At 41.1% G+C, this 20,637-nt stretch overlaps 1 protein-coding gene across 1 annotated transcript; it reads left to right on the forward strand.

Moving 5' to 3' along the window:
• The first annotated feature begins 3,888 nt into the window (after positions 1-3,888).
• Positions 3,889-18,918, forward strand: cdh15 (cadherin 15, type 1, M-cadherin (myotubule)). The gene is made up of 14 exons (XM_066713744.1): positions 3,889-4,113; positions 11,604-11,771; positions 11,863-12,018; positions 12,211-12,355; positions 12,799-12,980; positions 13,257-13,385; positions 13,894-14,079; positions 14,548-14,792; positions 15,041-15,183; positions 15,383-15,616; positions 15,928-16,167; positions 16,555-16,691; positions 17,034-17,210; positions 17,644-18,918. The coding sequence occupies exons 1-14, from the start codon at positions 4,060-4,062 to the stop codon at positions 17,842-17,844; spliced, it is 2,397 nt and encodes a 798-aa protein (XP_066569841.1). The 5' UTR covers positions 3,889-4,059; the 3' UTR covers positions 17,845-18,918.
• Positions 18,919-20,637: the final 1,719 nt, after the last annotated feature.

Below are 20,637 nucleotides of genomic sequence, written 5' to 3' on the forward strand. Positions count from 1 at the left end.
TGCAGTTTGAGAGAAGTTACCAAAAGTGATATGAACAAAAATGACATCATTATGCAAAAAAGTGAAAAAGAGTGTATGTGTGAATCAACATTTAAAGTGTGGCTACTAATACATAAAGCTTGGAAGCAAATGTTTTTATTTGTATGGGACTATAACCAAAAGACTGCTGTAAACTGCTAGCTTTACAGAATCACTGCTTTACATGAACAGTCCAGTGTACATCCATTCAGGAAATGTCAAACCCAGCCATGTCGATTTGTTGGAAAGGTGGTGGAAAAGCACTCTGAAAGCTAAAATGAATAAAATAATTGACAGAAAGCACCTATATGTGAGTGACCAGACAGTCATTTCCCCTGTACAGAGGAAAGCTGGAAGTCGGTCATTCTGAGCAGGTTTTAAACATTACGGCCTTGGCGTGATCGTATTGCCTGTCCTGCGCATCGTTACGACACACGCTATTGCATTATGTAATTAAGCAGAGAAATGTACTGGCTCTAACGGCCTTGCGCCTTCATACCTCACTGACTTTATGACTCTGGACGTCCCTGCAGGTCACACTTTGTGGAAAGGGCTCTTGAACTGCAGTGCTTAGTATGGCCTTTTTTGCATTTAATAGCTATTCATTCATAGCAGACTTACCACAGCCATAATGCAAAGGAGACTAGCAGTGATCTGCTCAATAATACAATACCAATTTAAAAAAGCAAACAGAAAATCAATACAAATGAAAGTATGGCAAAAATATATGCAGCTAATCGTGGTCTAATCTGGCCTTTGGCAATATGATACTATAAACTTCAACATCTCTGAGCATGCCTTCAATTGACTAGATCGAAGGATATAAACGTTCATGTGATAGAAGGGTAAATACTTACATAATTGTTTTTAAATCTATTAAATTATTTGTGGGTTTATTTAATTATTTTGGTATATTCCTTTTGGTCTATAGTTGGATTCTGAAACTATATATGTATATATATGTATATATATATATATATACAGCTCTGGAAAGAATTGAGACCACTCCAAGTTCAGAAATCAAAGTGGTCTCAATTTTTTTCAGAGCTGTATATCATTGTTTATTCAATACATATATACAAATATACTCACTAAAATGTCATATGCCTTTTTAAACGTAAAAAAAAAAAAAAAAAATCACTAGGGATTATTACCAAAATGGCATAAAATGAATTCCCAACAACAGCATCTATCATATTGTTTCAATTTAACATTACAATACCACTTACATGTTGCTATACTGCCCTCTGTTGTTCAATACACCCTTTACACACAGTGGAAATCAAATCAAGACTTCTCCAAAAATATTCAGAGAAATCTACATGGCTGAACTAATACAATTGGTTTGAAGTTGCACAAGATTAAAAACAATGGGAAAATGTAGTGTGTCGGAAATAATGCTCTCGTTCTCTTTGTATCTTGGTAATCCTTTTATCCAATAATATAAACAAAACAAAAATAAGACTGCAAAGGGTTCTCCTTGACTGGAGAGGCACAGATAGTGCTTTCATTAGGATCAGGAAAGTCACAGCCAGGGCGAGGCCCACAGGCCCATAGAGCAGGTTAAATAGATTGAATGAGCACTTGTCTATTTATCTGATTGAATGTCATTCTGTTCCATGAAAATATAAGATATTAATGAAGAGCAGCAATACATAGGATCATAATCTTCTCACCAGCAGACACAGCTTGCAAGCTTTTCAGATTTGAATAAACAAATGGATACACATTTTATTCACTTCCACTCGCAGCCATTGTCTGTGAGGTCAGGGTCACAATCTCCATTAATTAAATGGATTTGTATCTCTGCCTTTCAGCCCTCAGCTTTGCTAAGCAACGTATCGCACCAGCTGATCTCAACACTGCTCTCTCACCAAACCTGAAGCTGAAGAGACAATCTCCCTCCATAATGCCAGTCAGACTCCAGCCTGCTGACTCCACACCAGTGTACTGGGTACAACTCCCAGTTCACACAGTGGGCAATCCACTCAGCCCTGTCTATTGACAATTTCAGCAGGGCCAATATGCACTGGCTGCCTTGTACCCCTGTTGTTTTAATTATTAAATGAAGGCTTAGGTAATGAGAACCAGAGCAGAGACCTGCTGGTTTTCATATTGGCACGGCAGGAGGATATAACACATGCAGCAAGCAGTGCTGACAAGAGAAGCAACCACACAACCTGGCACACTGTTGCTGCTCTCCCAGTGTCACTCTTACCTGAGCCACCTAAAATATTATTTAGTATCATCATTATTTATTTTGTATAATTATTATTATTAGTGTTCTGAAGTCTCAATTGCATGTTGGCCCCTGAACCTTCAACACAAAGCCAGATGTAAGGGACCTGGTGTGCAAGTGACCCGTGACTTGAAATAGATGGCAGATGGCAGACAATTAAGCAAAACGTAAAATAAATCCTATTTTAAGAAATGCAGATGTGTGCGATTTCAAGTGAGACCTGTAGAAAGAGAATCACCAGCTGTATCTGTGACAATACCTTTATCCACGTTGTGAATGACTCTGGAGTAATCAGCATCCAGGAACAATGAAAAAGAACCTGCCAATGTACATCGTACAGGTAAACTTCACTAATAAGCACCATGTCTGGAACTCGAAAACATACAAAATAAAGAGGAAACAAAATTGATACACATAGCAGAAACTAAGTTACACAAAGAGCCCTTAAATCTAAAGTCAACCATAACCCTGAAAATAACCCAAATCACCCAGATAGGGATATGTAGTCCTGATTGTGACAATAGTTGGCAGTAGAGCACTGCTTTAGGGGAACATGCTGAAGGAGAGGCGACTCCTTCCCCGTTACCCCCAGCCTCCTATCCCCAACCCCCGCCCCCTTGAGCTCAGTGTCTGGGAAATGGGCAGTGTGGGTGGGTGGGGAGTCTGAAGGGCCCGGCCAGTTGCTGTCTCTGCGCAAATCAGCTCATCAGCAGGCCCGAAACAGGTGACAGCTATTCATTCCTCTGCCAAGGGAGAATTCACCCCCCCAAGCCCACCGCCCAGCACAAACTAAACTAAAATCAAACTTCTACCTAAGATTTACATTCTTTCACTGCACTGGGGAGTATTTTACATGTACCAGATGACATTAGTGTGATTTGCCAGTTTTAAGTTCTTTACATTACAGGGCACAAGTAGACAGTTGGCTCATATAACTCTCAGGTTCAGTTAACAGGCTTCATTAATATATTCAGTGTGTGTGCCTCATCCATAAGTGTGGACATTTAATCCATTAGCCATTCCAGTTAAACTTTGACCCAAGGAGACCCAAGAGAACACCTCTAGAAGCAGACGGAACAGGAGAAACCAAAGATTGATGAGCATGGATAACCAGTCACCTCTCACCTCATAAGTGGCTACTCTTTTCACACCATTTGACCAGCAAACTTAGAGAGCAGAAACATTGCGTTACAATTTCTTTTTTTAAACGGTAGAAGAAAAAAGTAAAAAAATAAATCGTGAGATGAGTTAGAGAGGAAGCAGAGTTGAATTCACACAAAAGAAAACTGGATTTACTTCCTCTGGGGTAAAAATAAATGTAAAAATGACACTTCATCATGCAGACCTCTGTCTAAAAAAGTGTGTCCATATTTATTGGTGTTGCGAGTGTGTTGCTCAGCACGGAAAGTGTTAAAAATCGCTAGTCCACTGTAGCCAAGTGGGCACTGCTGATATCTGACCTTCAGTGGGTTGGCTGGCTCTTTTTACTAGTACCAACTGCTCTGCCTCTCTCCCTCTCTCTCCTTCCAACAACATTAACCCCCCCCCACTCCCCTTTTCCCTACGAGTGTGTGTGTCAGGGGGCTAATATTTCAGTCCTCCCATGCATTCACTGCACATGTGCTGTCACTCAATCGGCACATTTCTTTTTTTTTTTAGGACCCAGCTAGGGAGTAAGATATGAGACATTTCATTCCATCCAGTGTTCCTCAGGAAGTCTGCGTGCCCCTTGGACAGTTCTGCTACCAAACTACTCTCTCTCTGGCTTGGAGCTGTCGGGCGGTTTAAGAAGTACACCGAAGATGTCTTTCAAGGTGTTGGCAAGACTGTGTATATTGGTGGCCGTTGTTTGGCAGGTAAGGATATTTGGGAGATTTTGTTTTTTGGTTCAGACAGGAGGGACAGACGCTGCAATGATTTTAGCAGTCGTCTACACACAAAGACATCTCGATATTGTGTTCTTCCGTTTTGTTCATACTTCAGGAAGGTAGGAGGGAAATCTTAAAAGTAGGTGACATGGAAATCACAGCTCCATGGTTTTATCAAAGTCACAATATGTTCTGACTGACAGGTTTCATTGAGCTTTTGGTCTTATTTCAGTCAGAAGAAGTCTACTGAAGGGAACGGAGTAACTAAAATCAACAAGAGTAAACAGACTCAGTAACCATTATAACAATGACGTTAGGCTTTAAAATATATAATCTAAAGGATCAGAACAATGTGTTTCAGATGGGTTTTTTTGCTTGCCGTTTTGCTGGAGTAATACTGTGGGAATACTAGTTTACAACCGTCATCACTTCCATTAAAGCACCCACATAAACTATAATGACCGAAATGGGAATATGACCTGTGTAAGAGCAGCTGTGATTAAAATTGCTTCCGTACTGGGGGCAATTCTAATTGTCCACAAACATGATGACCAGAGAAAGTTTGTGCCATTACATCCTCTAAACCTAGAATACTTTATCAAGGTGACAGCACTGCAAGAGTACACAGTGCCTTATAGCATTAGTGAGAGTTAATAAAAGCACTACATTATTTCCTCCTCATTAAATGTTTTTTTTGAGAGCACTCTTAGTTTTTTCATAATAAACAATGCAAATGTACATAACACACAGTCAATCAAAGCACCTGCAACTATTTTGGTGAGACTAGTTAATAAGTAAAGAGAGATTCTATAGAACAAGGGTAAGCACTCATTTCTTTGTCCTGCTAAATTGCATCCGTGTCACCCATTAGAAGTCTGTAGGTGTTGTGTGGTGTAAGGTCAGCGTGCAGGAACCGTACAGTTATTAAAGGTACTGACAGAATATGAAAAGACACTATTTCAAATGACTGCCACGCTGGGTAAGTGTGACTGCCAAGCAAAATATTATAAAATAATAATGTTCATGTGAAATAAATAGTTAAAAAAAAAAAAAAAAAAAAAAAAAAAAAAAAACCTAAAAGCGGCACATAGTACTAATCCCTACTGACAGAAGGGCATTTTCTCTCAGTGGGGTCAATAATGAACACACATATTGTCTGCAATGTTGAGTGAGAGTTTTCATCTCTCAGGAGGCTTTAACAGTAATGGCATCTGCTTAGAGTGCAGGGTGAGTCCTAAAGTGTGCTACATCATAGTTCCTCAAAGGTGGCGCACAGTAAGATTGGCATCATCAGTGCTGGGGGACAGTGGACAAATTGGACAGTGCTTTTTGGCTTGGTATTCAACAGTGACCCCTGTGGCATAAAGTGAATCTTCAGGGAGAGTCATCAGTGAGCTCTCTGCCACTGTGCTGTGGGGAAAGCAGTTCTTCCAGTGCCAGTATAGGCTAGGGTTTGTATTGGCAAACAGAGTTTATTTAAGCAATTCAATTAGAATTAGACTTTCATTACCATTAATTCTTTAAAATCTTCAAACCCACACAAAGGTTATATCAACCTAAAATAATAAAATACAATACAATATTTCAAACTTTAGATCCATTACTGCAGGGATCAGATTAATATTTCCACCTTCAGTCATCTGTTACCCAAATATTCAGCACATATTCTAATTATATAGAGAGGACAGGAATTGCTCTGTTTCTGTCAATATAGAAAAATATCAACAGATTCAACATCAACCACACTGCTATAAAAGTTCCAGTTTAGACATATTTAAGTTTTTTGGAAGGATGTTCAAAAAGTATGAGAAGGTGAGTGAAATCACATCAAATCCACATTTTACAAATATGAAACAAATGAGGGCTAAGCACCTCAGAAATCTTCAGGACAAATCCCCAAACAGCATGAAATGGGAATGTGTGCCCTCATTGACAGGGCCCTTTGAAAGAAGGCAGTGTGCTGCAGCAGCTGGGCCCAGATGATGTAAATGTATTTGGTGTTTGGTCGGCACATTAATCCCTCGTGGTGATTGAGTGCCGGGACACTCCCAAACTGTGAAATCAGAGTAAACCTATCTATAAAACACTTGACTGTTGCTCCTTGGAGAACAACTAAAACAAAAACACATTGCAGAGGCAGATCTTCTGTCTTGCGCTTCTTTTTTTTTTAAAGTTCTTCTCTCCAGGGTGTAATTGCTTGCATTGTTTTAATGCGTTTCATTTTATAAGGTTTTGCATTATACAGTGTATTCAATTCCCTGACATTCTCCAAACCTTGTGATAAGATTCAGAAAGGGTTCTATGCTATCTGTTTCTATGTTCAATTTCCAGCTTTACTCGCTCTGTATAATTTGTTGGTTGTTCATAACACTCATCCTTAATAGCCTGTAGCTCTTATAGGTCACATGTAATAGCCAACTGCTTTGGCTAAGAAAGAATAAGAAAATGAACAGATCAATTATGATGATAACAGCTCAGGTGGAATAAAAACCAGAAGAGCCAGCAGCCCTCTGGTTCAGGTACACCCTGGTGTAATGCCATGCTGTCTGTATAATTAGGGGTTATTTGTTCTCATTTCTGTTGAAGTTTCTTTTTGCTAGTTTAGTTAGTTGTCCTGGTAAAAAATAGCCTGAAAACACTTTTCAACAATGACTGTGAGGAAGCCTGTTGGGAAAGCAAAATAACATCCCAGTGGGAGAGAAATATCTTCCCTCTCCTTTGGTTTCAAGAAGCCTTTTCAAAAGTTACCACTAGCTAAAGTGGCATTTAAGAGCCCAGGCCACAACCACATTAGAGATTAACAAGCAAAGAATGAACCACACTGTACTTGATTTTTGTATTTCTGTCCCTAAGTTAGCTTAGGTCAAATGAACAGGTTTGTGGGCAGCCCCAAAGCCAAAAAACAAAACAAAAAATACAAATATCTCATAACTTCCTCACTCAAGAGGCATACTGGAAAAAATGTGACATTTTTCTCTAGAAGTACTGTAATAACTGACATTTGCAAAGTGCCAGACAAGCCACACAAACACAACCCCACACCAGCAGACCAAGTCACCACTGAAAATCCACTGATGATACACACCATGAGGAAGATCGTGGCATGTGCTCCCCTAGGCATTAAGGAAATTCTTCACTAGACAGGCTACAGCCATACGAGGGCAAACTCACATGTCCACAAGAAAAGTCATCTGTTGTCTTGATTGAAACTGCTTTAAATAGAAGCTCAGTCCCTTGCAAGTCAAGCACTGGGCAGACACCTCTTCCCAGTGAGGTGCACACTGGCCCTGAGGACACAAGCACAATAAGCAGGACACCTGTCCGATTCCCTCCTCAGCATATCTCTAATCTAAAGTGTTGTCCGGTGAGCTGACACAGCTATACTTGTATTTAAGTCACATCCACAGTAAAATATTGTTATTTCATCAGGTAATTCACTGTGTTTTCATCTAAATGGCACAAATAAAAAATACACAAATACACAAACATGCAATATGTGTAAAGTCTAAGTGTGTTTCATAGACTTATTTCTCACAGATTAAGCAGAAGCTCAATGTAAAAGGATTCTGTGAAATGCAGTTTCATTATGCCCTTGGTGTTACAATATTTTACATTAATCTTTCCATAACATCAATAACCATTTTAAAGAACTGAACTGAACTGATGTCACAGGAATAAGGACCTATGATAGAAGGAACAGAAAACCTGTAGATTGTAAACATAGTTCATGGCAGCAGGATTACTAAGACACTTCCATAATGTTATAGGACATAAGATGATGGGAAGTTAATGTATAAGTACAGAAAAAAAATATCTCCTGTAAAATTGATTTTGGTTTGAAAAGTGTCCTGCCAAACTGCTTTTACGGATATTTGAAAAAGGCTTTCACTTGATTATGACATTTACAAGTACTTTTGCTGGAAGTAAGAACATGCTTGAGCCTGTGTTACTAAAAGAAATCCATGGTCTTGTTAATTTGAGCATTAAGAAGTGATGTTTGACAGTCCTCAAGCATCCCCTCCCCTCGCTCGCTGCTCACCCACCTACGGCTCGACCCAACTGACCCAGCCATCTGCGCTGCTCAACTGGAATGTACTACCTTCTGAACGGGGGAGTGCACTGGCATGCGGTGGACTTTTGTGGAATGCCAATCTCCCCAACACTCCTTTCCGCCCACCCTGGGCCAGGAATTTTAAATGGCCATTAAGATTTAAATTATACCGTTTGCAGATCTCACAAAGCCATAATACGAGTTTATGAGTGGGTATGTGTGTGCGCCCATATGCGTGTACAGCATGTGTGAGTATACAAAGCTGCAGATCAGACTTGATTACATAGCAAGTTTTACAATAAGCTTAATTACCCACACCTGAGAACAATTATCTCTGTCCTTGAGGACACCTTCCTTACGAAGCTTGTGATTAAACCTTAAATAAACTGTTGAGTATTAGATATGTGGACCATTAATCTGGAATGCCTGTATGTCTGTTTGTGATGGTATGGCTAATTTCCTGGTACAGGGAGGGAGATTGTTCACAATTAATTAAATGTGTATACCTTTACAGTTTATTTTATTTAGGTGGGGTGTGGATGAGGAAGACTGGCATGCTGTGCTAAGTCCTAAGCACCACTTCTTCTGACAACCTTTTGTACTTGGGCACTTGGTTTTCCACTGAAATCAGTTACAGGGGTTTGAGAGAAGAGATTACATACAGCCATTTTATTAAGTCAAACGGGCTGCAGTAATGACAGGGAGACGCAGCTTGTGCACACAGCAGTAGCCCTGCGTTTGCTGGTCAGGAAGACTGCAGATCTCCGGCAGGCTGGCATCCTGAGTGACACAGGGCTCGCCCAGGAGCCTGGGATTCCCACCCTACCTCTCTCACAATGATGCTCCAGATTCGTTCATATTCTCACAGCAGCACCTCAGCTCAGATGTATTTTATGGAGAGCTTCAAATGATCTTCTCTAAATTTGAACATCTGGCCTACCCTCCCCAAAACAATGTGAGATCTTTTGTCCATGCCTGTAAATTCCTCAAACACAGTGCAATTAAAAATTAAATAAACAAAATGTATCCCTTTTCAACAATTAAAACCAACAGAGGATATATTAAACCTATACTATAATCAACAGTGGGTGACACACAGCGGATTGGGTTTGATTTAATGTCTCATTATTATTAACTATCTTTTGAATATCATTAACAATTCTTTCCAAATAGTAAAGAAACTGAAAGCTGAATGTATCACAAAGTGAAAGAAAATATGGGTACTAATAGTATGCAAGAAACTAACAGTGTAAGATTTTGTAGGTTTTGGTTTTTCTCACTTAACAAAATATTTGTAGAGAGCTTTTTAAAAACTATCGTGTTCATTGAATGAAATATTAAGCTACAAATTAAAATGGTTTACACAACAATAACTGAAATGTCTATTATAATAAATGTACATTATCTCACAACCTACAAACCAAGATACCTGCTTATTACCAAAACTAAACAACAACAAAAACAGTCAGCCATAAACAATGTAGAATTATTATGCTGCCTCGGTAGTTTGATAGACATTATCATTTACAGTTCAATACAGAATTTAAGACTGAGTTCAGGCCATGTGAAGAATAGCTCCTAATCACAGGATTTAATGCTCACCGCTGAAACAACAAGGCTCAGACAGCCTCCATGTGCTCTAGAGCAACTGTTCAAATACAGCATACACGCCTGAAGCAGGGGGGGAAGGGAGCAGGGGACACTTGTAAAACTATCTCAAAGTCACCAAAATCCATTAATTTCAGCAGCCAAAGAGACAGGTGTGTTGCTAATCACTCAGCTTGTTGAAGTGTGCCATTCCCATTTTAACTAATTGATAAAGGGAAACAAAGAGGTAGCAGATCTTGATCAGAGCTGTGTGGTCTGTTCCCTTGACTGTTGAAAACATCAGTGGCTCCATCTGGGAAGTCACCATGTGTCTTTTTTAGCTATTGTCAGATACAATTTCAATTGTATTGGCAATACTCATCTTCACCTCTCCACTCACCGGGACATTTTGCTGTAGAAGTCTCACACAACCTGGTAAAATCAGAAATCACAGACAGTGCCTCTCTGCTTTGGCACAGATAGCATTAAGAAACATCTGCACTTGTTAATATCCCTGAGTTACAGTATTTGTAATATTAGGACAGAAGAAGAGACAGTCCAGTCTTAAATGGAAGAATAAAAAGAAAATGAAAGTGTCAGTGATTTCCAACTTGGCTGTCGAAGAAGGGGGAACTGAGTGACCTAGAAAGAGTGTGTGTACAACTCTTTTGATTATTACAGGAAGCCAGTAACTGTGAGTGCCGTTCATACATTATGATGGTCTAAAATTAGGCATTTTCCTCAGTCTCTGCATGCCTGTGATAACTGCCATTCCTCACCAGGCGAACAGAGGAATGCCAGAGTGCAGTCAGTTATATGATCGCTCTGTGATTGAGAAGGACAGTGACTTTACTAGCTGCTCGACTTGATAATGTCCCTTCACTGAATCCCTTTTAACACAATTACCATTGCTATTGCTCACTGGGCTGTTCTGAAAAGTATTTTCTCCAGGTGCTTATTGTGCATTGCAGTAGTTTCTGAGCTTTTCCATTTGTGTTCAGCTTTCAGAATCCTAAAATGAGTGTCTGGGATTTTGCAATTCCAATGCTGGATTCCCATTTTGAGTTCTATTACTTACTTTCTGAAAATCGAACAGCCCAAAAATAAGATTTTCAAAATAGTTTTGCAGGAAACGGTGTTCAGTAGAAGGCGACAGGACGTTTTATCAGTCGGAGCTCGCTACCAATGCGAGCCAATAGCGTGCCCTTTGTCCTTTGAGTTTCAGACAGATTCCAATTAGAAGGCGAGACGCGGAGGTTCTGATATGTAGGGCAACACGAAAACAGTCCAGGGAGCGGCACCTCTGTGAACATGAATGGGAACACAGGGCACATGGATCATTTTGGTCATACATTCTTAAGCTAGCCATCATTTTCCGATCAGCTGCAAATTGGCAGATAAAAGGGTGTTTGTATGTGTATTTGTGTGTCTGAGTGGGAAGGCTTGCGTTGGTCTCCTGGTCTGACAGCTGCTCGGGGTAAATATGATCGAGTCAGAGTGTGAAACCCAACCCCGACAGCCCTCCTCTCCTCCCCTGCGCCCACGCCAAGCTGTGGCATTCCACATTAGGGACGGGGCCGGAGACTGCATTCCACTGGAGAGACACTGCCTTCTCTCTACCCAAGGGTCACTGACTTTTTTTGGGTCAATTTCTTTTGCTTCCCTAATTGCCGTTATTGACAATCGCTGAACTATAAGATTGAACTGGAAAATAGTAATTAGAAAGCATTATAAACAAACCCTAAGTGATTAGCCCCACTTGGTCCTCTTTTAATTTTCCATCTTTGTGCACACATCGTGGTTTGGCTGCTGTAATATCTGTCAACGTGCTTTGTGACAGGTCGGGAGTACACCTCCGACAGCGCAGGAAGAGCAGAGCGTGGTGGTCTTGTATCCATGGCGACAGACTGCGGGGTCTGAGGGCCTGAAGCGGGTGAAGAGAGCATGGGTGATCCCTCCAATCCACACTCCGGAGAACAACAAGCAAATCCCAAAGACACTGGTCCAGGTAGCTTATCTTTTTCACTTTCATTCTATCTGTAATGTACCCACAATGCTACCCAGAGCCCATTACCGGTCATCCTTTCTCTTACTTTCAGATTAAGTCTGACACACGGAAACCTGGGGAGGTCATATATAAGCTGGAGGGGCCAGGGGTTGACCAGGAGCCCAAAGGCTACTTTGAGATTGATGAGAAGACTGGATTTGTCACCTTGAAGACAATGCTTGACAGAGAAACACACAGCAAGTTCAAGGTAAAGTCTTATAGCAGTCAGATGCTTGTTTTTGTGCCCACACTGGTGCTACACTATGCTTGTTAATCTTGAGTGCATATTCTGGGAATGTACATATTTAACCTTGAATTATAAAATAATCACAAGTTTATCGTTGGATGAGTATTATTACAAGGCACTGTTTTGGTCTGAAGGTGTAACTTGTTTTCCCAGATTAAAGCGTATGCGCTGGGACTGAGCGGTGAGCTCGTGGAGAACGCCACGCTGCTGGACATCATCGTGGTGGACCAGAATGACAACAGGCCCGTCTTCACAGAGCCAGAATACCTGGGAAGTGTCCTAGAATTCTCTAGACCAGGTGAGCCACACAGCCAAGAAGAAAATGTTTAGCTATCGGGGAGAACTACCATACCTTCCTTTTTCAAGCCCGCTATTTTTTATGGTAATGATTTATCAAACCAGTTGCAGAGAAGTAAATTCTATCTATGCTATACATTTTCAAATTCTAACATTTCAAGATGAGTTTAGGTAAGTTTTCTCCACTTCACATTTCAACTCAATATATAAACACTTGAGTACATTTAGCTTGCAAATGTAAGCTTCACATATAACTTGTTTCCAACAACACAAAACAAGAGTGATACAAATAAAGCTCATTTATTCTGCTTAGAGCAGAAGTGCTATAGGCACCATCTTGACTACCATTTTTATCCAAGTGCTCTGCAGATAGAATCAACAAATAGAAGCGTGATAAACTGTAGTTAAATTTTAGTTTAGACACTGTTTTCATTGATTTTACAGGCACATCTGTGATGACTGTGTCAGCAATAGATGATGATGACCCAGAAACAGAAAACGCCATCCTGTCCTACTCTATCGTCCACCAGGAGAGCATCCCCCCCTATCGCATTAACAAGACCATGTTCGGGATCGACAATCAGACTGGTATCATCTTCACGCGGGAAGTAGGTCTGGATCGAGAGGTGAGCTGCCTTGATGCCTCAGGTTTGGCCACCCCCCCAAATGACGCACTCTGTCTACATGTCTCCGAGGTGCACGTATGTCCTACAAATAAGCTACACAGTACACAGATTGCACCTGCAGAAACAGCTGCTTCTCTTCCTTTCCCACAGTGCACTAAAAGAATGTAAAAATAACTTTTTTTTCCCCCATTACATTGCAAGCCTGTTTTGCAAAACAGCTGGTAAATAAGGATTTCAGAGTGCTAATGAGTCAGTGCTGTCTTCTCTGTTGTTCAGGAGGTGGAGGGCTTCAATCTGACACTGCAGGTGGCTGACATGTCTGGACTGGGACTGACTGGATACTCAATGGCAATCATATACATATCTGACATCAATGACAACTCTCCCAAATTCTACCCAGACTCTGTAAGTGCCCCCTCACTCTTACACCATCTTCCAGAATTCTGTGTGGCTGCCATCCAAGTAGGCACAAAACATCTCTCTCCATCTATAAGTATGTACACACACACGCGCATGGACGCACGCACGGACGCACGCACACACACACGTTTTAAACTAATTTCACTGGGGAGAAGCTATGATTTGGACTAGAATTATGTCACTTAACACACTCTAACAGCACAGCTTAGTTGTGATGATATATGATGATATCAGTACTGAGCAAAACAGTTTCTCACCCAAGGGCATTTTTAAAATAAAACATTATGGAAACTGTCAATTGTATATTGCTTCCTAGTTTGCATTAGAAAACAACAATTTCAGCAAAATTACAATGATCTGAACAGTCATTGTAGTAGAGAAAGGTTTTGGATGGCAGCTATAACACAAGAAAAAGATTTACATAGCTCAGACATCATGTAAGAGATTCTTCTTCTCTACCAGACTGGTTAATTCATATGAATACATTTTGCAGTACACATTTGAAGTGCCGGAGAACGTAGACAATATTGACATTGGAAGAATCAATGCAACCGACATGGACCAAGAGGGGACCCCAAACTGGATAATTAAGTACACTATCGTGGAAGGGGATCCAGACAGACATTTTGCCATCAGTACAGACGCTGACAGTAACGAGGGAATCGTGTCTGTTGTCAAGGTAAGCAATCTGCAAACCAGGGTATAGTTTATTTTAGAGAGCTGACATTATTAAACTGAAAACAAAACCATTCCAATATTGAATTTCCTTCTCACATTACATGTGACGTGTTAGGGGCTGCACATAGTTCAGCATGAATTGCAGACCCATAGGGAGGCTGGGCAGAGGCTCTTTGGTAGGTACAGCATACCTGCAGAATTAAGGCAATACTGCCCAGGTCAATCAGGGAGCTCTGGTGCCATCGTTTGGCAGGTTGCAGAGATGACGGCATGCTGACAGGGCCAATGTACCTCAAGATACCAAGTTATACTGCAAAGTATTCAATTTTTAAGAATGTGTTATGTGAAGTCTGAAGTGTCAAAGTGATATGAAACTGACCTGCATTCAACTGACATAATAAAAAGAAAATGCTTTCATAGAAGCCCCCAGGGCCCATGCTGTGACCACAAAGTCATTATTGTTCTGCAGGCCCTGGATTATGAGACGGTGGCACAGTACCAGCTGACAATAACAGCGGAGAACAACAGCCCCCTCAGCTCAAAGGCACCGAAGGACCTGCCGAGCAGTGCCACGGTTACTATCTGGGTAACCGACATGAATGAGACGCCAGGCTTCCGAGAGGATCCCATCAAACTAACGGTGCCAGAGGGCACTTCCAAGAACACGCTGCTGGCCAAAAACATCGCCTCTGACCCCGAGGGGCAAGAGCTCAGGTGAGGCAGGCACTCATGGACGTGTCCCACAGTCAGCACTACAATAATGGCAATAGTTCTAAACACAAAATAGTAAAGCCGTTCAGGCGCCACTGAATTCTAAAAGACACATGAACCCTGCAGAAGGGCTGATAGAGGACAGTATCTGGACACACAAGAGACAGCCATGCCAATACGCCAGTTGACTGACTCAAAGAAGTCAAGTTAGCTCTTATCCAAGTCAGTGAACGTGGATTCTTTCTGAACAGGTACTACATTGAACTGGACCCTGACAACTGGCTGTTCGTGAACAAAGAAAATGGAGAAATCAGGGCCAATAAGCAAATTAATAAGAATTCCCGCTTCTTGACAGACAACGTTTACAAAGCTGTAATCAGAGTGTCAGACACAGGTGAGAAGTACACTGCTTTCCCCGCCCTGCCCCACCCCCCCCCGCCCCAACCCCCGCCCCAACCCCCCCCCCACCCCAATTTGTTATAATGGTTGTCTTGGATGGTGAATTGTGTTACGAAGGAGAGAAGAGCTTTTTTTGGATGCTCCTCTTACAAACAAACAAAAACAACTCTTTCAATTCAACTTGTCTTTCCCAGGGATGGACAGGAGTACAGCCACAGCCACAGTGGAGATCACAGTGACCGAGGTCAATGATTACCCTCCGGAGCTCTTCCCTCTCAGTGGTGCGGTGTGCAGTGACCCAGAGAAGGGCACCGGCTTGCTTCTGGGTGCTTTGGATCAGGACCAGCCCCCTCACGGAGCTCCCTTCGACTTTGCTCTGCCCCTCAGCTCTGAGTTCCCAGCCAACTGGACCATAGTTTCCCTGAATGGTAAGAGTCTGGCAATGAAGAGAACTTAGTACACAGATGGAGTGGATGGGAGCTGATATGTGTGTTGGTTTCTGCTGTTGCTCTGCTAATGTGTAAGATGAGCTCATGAAGGAACATGTATTGCTCCCTTGTGGCACACTTGTGACATGTGAGCCCATGTCGGATGTACAGTGAGTTTCTCTCCTTCTTTACCATCTGCCACATAAATGCAAAAATCCTTCCCTGCATTTCTCCTCATATTTAGCCTCTCCCAACTTTGTATATGCAGGAACACAAGGTGATGCCATCTATTTTTTCTGCTCTTCCTTCAGATACACACATGGTGCTGCAGCTGGCCAGAGAGATGGAGGCGGGCCTGTATTCCGTCCCTATCATGGTGTCTGACTCAGGGCAGCCCCAACTCTTTCAGATGTACTGGGTCAATGTGTCAGTGTGCCACTGCAGCACTGCCGGGGAGTGCAAGCCTATGCTGGGTGCTCTCTTTGCAGGCAGGACAGGGCTGAGTCTGGCAGGCCTCCTCATCATCTTGGGCAGCATCTTCCTCCTGCTCCGTACGTCCATCCATCAGACCACAACATACACAGCGCAATAAGGGCACTAAACTTGGTCGAGCTGTTGGAACAGCCATTCACAAACCTGTATCACACTCCCCTTCTGCAGAGGCATCTCTCAGGCATTAGTATCTGTGTCTCTTCTCCATCATGTTTAAAAAGGTTGAAGTTGAAGTGAGATTAGATTATTTTAACCCTGAAAGTCTGAATCATCTCATTGATTAATTCAGTCTGCTTAACCACCACAACAGTTTGTTTTAACTCAACTTTGTGGCTTCTCACAGCCAACAGTGCCACAATAACAGGGTAAAAGAGACAATCGCACACTGCTGTAATGTGAGCTGTCAGACTGGCCAGGGAGCTGATATTCGTGCTCAATCTCCACAGTGCTCTTATTGCTAGTGGCCGCAGTGGGGAAGTGCCGCAGGGAGCCACTCAAGAAGGGGCTGCTGGGAGTGTCGGACGACGACATCAGAGACAACGTGCTGAACTATGATGAGCAGGGGGGTGGAGAAGAGGACGAGGTCAGTTCACACACAGTCAAGAGTGTCTCTTCACAGTAAAGGAACACTGACACACTAACCAAACAAGCAGAGTGGAATTACACCTGTGTTTTTCACATAAATATGTTGATAACTAAGAACCATCTGTAAGTGCCAATACATATATAAGTATATAAAAGTAAAGTAACAATTGAACTGAACTGGAAGGTTACAATGAGACCAGAAACGCTATATGCAGCACTAACACAGGTGACATTATATGGCATTTCCCCATTGACACTGGTAATCTCCTTGTTATACATTACTCCACCTCATTCAGAGGATTTTGTTCATAAACCTTAATGCATCCTTCTCTTTCCTCAGAATGCCTATAACATAGACCAGCTGAGGAACCCCAATGAGGTGGTCCCGCCGCCCGTCTCGGCTCTACCCCGAAGCAAGCAGCCACTCCGGAAAGACACTCCGTACAACTACCCCTCACCCTCGTATCCACGGAAACCACCAGCAGACCCCACTGACATTGAAGACTTCATCAATGATGTAAGAGCCAGAGATGAAGTCACTAAAGATTGATTTTTTCTTATCAAGAACTCAATAGAAGATAATTCTTTTGTTTGGCCAGAAAAGAGCCTTTTAGCCCTTAATTGAACTGACAAAAAAAAAAAAAAAGCTTTGTATTTGACTGATATAGATATCATTAAATTTTAGTACAAACGCTACTTGCCAAAATAAAATGTAAAGTCTTAATTTTAAAGAGTATTGGATTTAGACTGAGACAACAATACTTCGGGAAAGGTTTACATGAGTGGGCTTGTGTATGTTAAGAAAAACGTAAAAAACATTGAGGAATTTTGAGAATCGCTTAGCTTGGTCACAGGAGAATCACGTGTTGGGATTGCGTTTGAGAAATGTCCACACTGACCTCAAAGAATGGATATGGTTAACTGTGCTTCCTTGTGATTCACGTTTTCAGGGCCTGGATGCTGCCGACAACGACCCCAACGTGCCCCCATACGACACCGCGCTCATCTACGACTATGAGGGCGATGGCTCTCTGGCTGGCAGCTTGAGTTCCATCGCCTCGGGCAGCTCAGACGGGGACCAAGACTATGACTACCTCAACGACTGGGGGCCGCGCTTCAAGAAACTGGCCAACCTTTACGACCGGCACTAAGAGCGCCCCCACAGGCTTCACACTGCCATCTCTCAGGCACCCCCCCTCCACCCAAAAAGCTTCCCGCTGGGAAAGGACCTTTGTGTGCTGAAGAAGTTTGCTGGACTTTAGATCTTGTTGCCATAAAATACCGTACATGACTGGTGTAACACTGACTTCTGACTGAAATAATGATCTGTCTGTTTTTCTACCTGCAGCTTATTCAGTTCCTTTAACACACATAGAACATCATCTTTTTTTTATTCTAATATTGACAGTGATTATGATACTGGGCACAATGCAGATAACGCTCGGTATTTGAAAAAATAAAACAGAAACCCTAAGCACTAGAGTTCATTTTGTTTAAGAGACAAAACAGTGTCAAATGTATAAACCTACAAATGAACAACACAGTGACCGCTGACAGTAATGTACAGGTCTGCGGTGGCCCTGTTCTCTCTATCTGGGGAGAGCAGTGAGAGGGTGAAGTCCGTGGGATGACGGGCAGTTTACTGAGTGTTAGGACAAGATGGCTAGTAGATGTTTTGAGAAGAGAGTTTTGATGACTGGAAGATAAGTTAGATGAGCGCGAGTGTCAGCCACTAATGCTGTACACGACAGGATTACTACAGAGAGTGTGAGGAGCTAGTTTGGGTGGATTAATCTCTGTCATTTGAAATTAAATAACGTATTCAGTGACAGAGAATGTAATAGTTCATTTAAAAACCGGTTCTCACTGCTTAGTTTACAGATGTAACACAAATAGATGTTCAGGAGTTGGGTAAAGGGTAAAGGGTGTTTACTGGTGGGGCCCATTGCTAACACTAAAGATATCTTGAAGCAGTGAATGAGTATATTGCTCTGTTTAAAATGATTAGTAGAGAAATATGACTCACACTTCCTGGGAGTATTGTCCAAGAATGCAGCTGCAAGACTTCATAAACCTATAAAGGAGAGGAGGTGGAAAGGAAGGAGTGAGAGTACATTATTGCTTAATTTGTTATTTGCTTGAAAAATGAACAAGTGTATTGAGGGTGCTCGGAGAGAAAATAAATCCTAAACCCTGAGATAAAAATAAAATAAAAATAAAAACAATGTAAGGCTTTGATTTATATATACATATATTCTTTAAATGTTATGAAGTGTGAAGTTAAATTACAGAACATAATTTGTCTACAAAGTATTTTTTATATCTTACTGTACTTCACCTCTGTTCTCAGTGTTCATGTTCAGGATGTAAGCTTTACAGTACAGCTTAATATAATTTCTCTTGTCTGACTGAAATGTAATTTTCAAAAGACAGATGTAACCTATTATTTTTACCAGTTCAATATCCTGGTTTTGTTCTGACTGTCAGCCATACGTTTGCATTCAATTAGAACACCCGATATTGTAGAACACGCTTACACTTGTACTGAAAATGCTGGAAGGCTTCATTTCACATTAATTTATTTCTTATAATTACTTTTAAAGGATTCACTTAATTTTGCTGAAATGCTACTTTACCTGTAATGTTTAAACTCAGAACAAACCAAAAAATGATGGCTTCAATGGCAATTCATATGGTTTTGTTGTTCATGATGCATATATTTGTTTTGTGTGTCATGCATTGTGTGGAGAACAGATTTTGATTTCATCATATGGTGCATAACACTTATTAACACTGACAAATACATCCATCTTTTCAGGTTGTTGTAATATTTCTCTTGATGTATTTCTTTAATAATAATAATAATAATAATAATAATAAAAATATTTTTTTTGGAGTATGTGTGAGCTATGATTGTTAATATAATTAAAAACTAGTATTATCTGGACCATTTCTGAAAGAGATCATCAATTACTAGATCTATTTGTACTTTGTCTTTAAAAAGAGCTTTATTTTCAACTGGTCACTATGTTAAAAAGAAGCATACATTTCTTCACACTACTAACACAATTTTACACCTGTAAGTTACTTGCATGTCCATTCCATTAGCCAAAACATCAAACCCAACACCAAAATGTGAAGCTGTGCCTGATCTGTTTGTCAATATGTTTAGTCTAACTTCAATGGAAGTTCTAACTTTAACCCAAACCTAAGCAAACACTAACACTAAACTTTTCTCATTCAAAAATCTACCCCAATTAACAAACATTACTCTAAACAGCCCAAATGCAACCACAAGACGATTTCTAAATATAACACACCCCTATATTGAGCCCAGGCATAACTAGTCCAAATCTTGAACCTAAACCTAGCCCAGCCCTACACCTAGGTTAGAGGTTAGAGGTCACAGATAATGTTTAAGTTAGCAGTTAACATTCGTGTTATAACTATGAATACATTGAATTGCGTTTGAGTGGTTTCTGTGTACTTCAATAATAATAATAATAATAATAAATCTCCAACCAGTTATATTATTAAAGACCCCTCCCATAAACCTATTTAGCATATAAACAGCATCAGCTTTGTATTTCTATTAACAAATCATTAGAAATATTTACCTCTGTCCTATGCGTCCCACGGAAATGTGCAGTTGTACACGTTTTCAAATTAAAAGTCAGCGTTATAATGTATAGAAAGTGGTAGCAGTATTGATATTGCTTTATTTAAACTGGGTATAAGTGCTAAGAGAAGTACGCTGCCATTAAATTTACACACTGGGTACGTCCTATGTTAGTCGGGTTTTTATATATATATATACCAGTTAAACATACGTGTGCATTATAAGAACATTTTCTCTGATGGTATGTGGTCGGCTCCAGTGCCGCAGTCATGGCGCAGGTATATATACCTTGGCGTGGCTCGTTACACCAGAGGAGGTGCAGCCG

Source organism: Amia ocellicauda, chromosome 9 (assembly GCF_036373705.1).
Source record: "Amia ocellicauda isolate fAmiCal2 chromosome 9, fAmiCal2.hap1, whole genome shotgun sequence".
In the NCBI taxonomy this organism is placed as follows: domain Eukaryota; kingdom Metazoa; phylum Chordata; class Actinopteri; order Amiiformes; family Amiidae; genus Amia; species Amia ocellicauda.

Coding starts and splice junctions, on each gene's coding strand:
- cdh15 (XM_066713744.1), top strand. CDS start 4,060: ATGTCTTTCAAGGTGTTGGCAAGACTGTGTATATTGGTGGCCGTTGTT. Junction 12,981..13,256: donor AAGTAGGTCTGGATCGAGAG/GTGAGCTGCCTT, acceptor TCTGTTGTTCAG/GAGGTGGAGGGCTTCAATCT. Junction 13,386..13,893: donor CCAAATTCTACCCAGACTCT/GTAAGTGCCCCC, acceptor TACATTTTGCAG/TACACATTTGAAGTGCCGGA.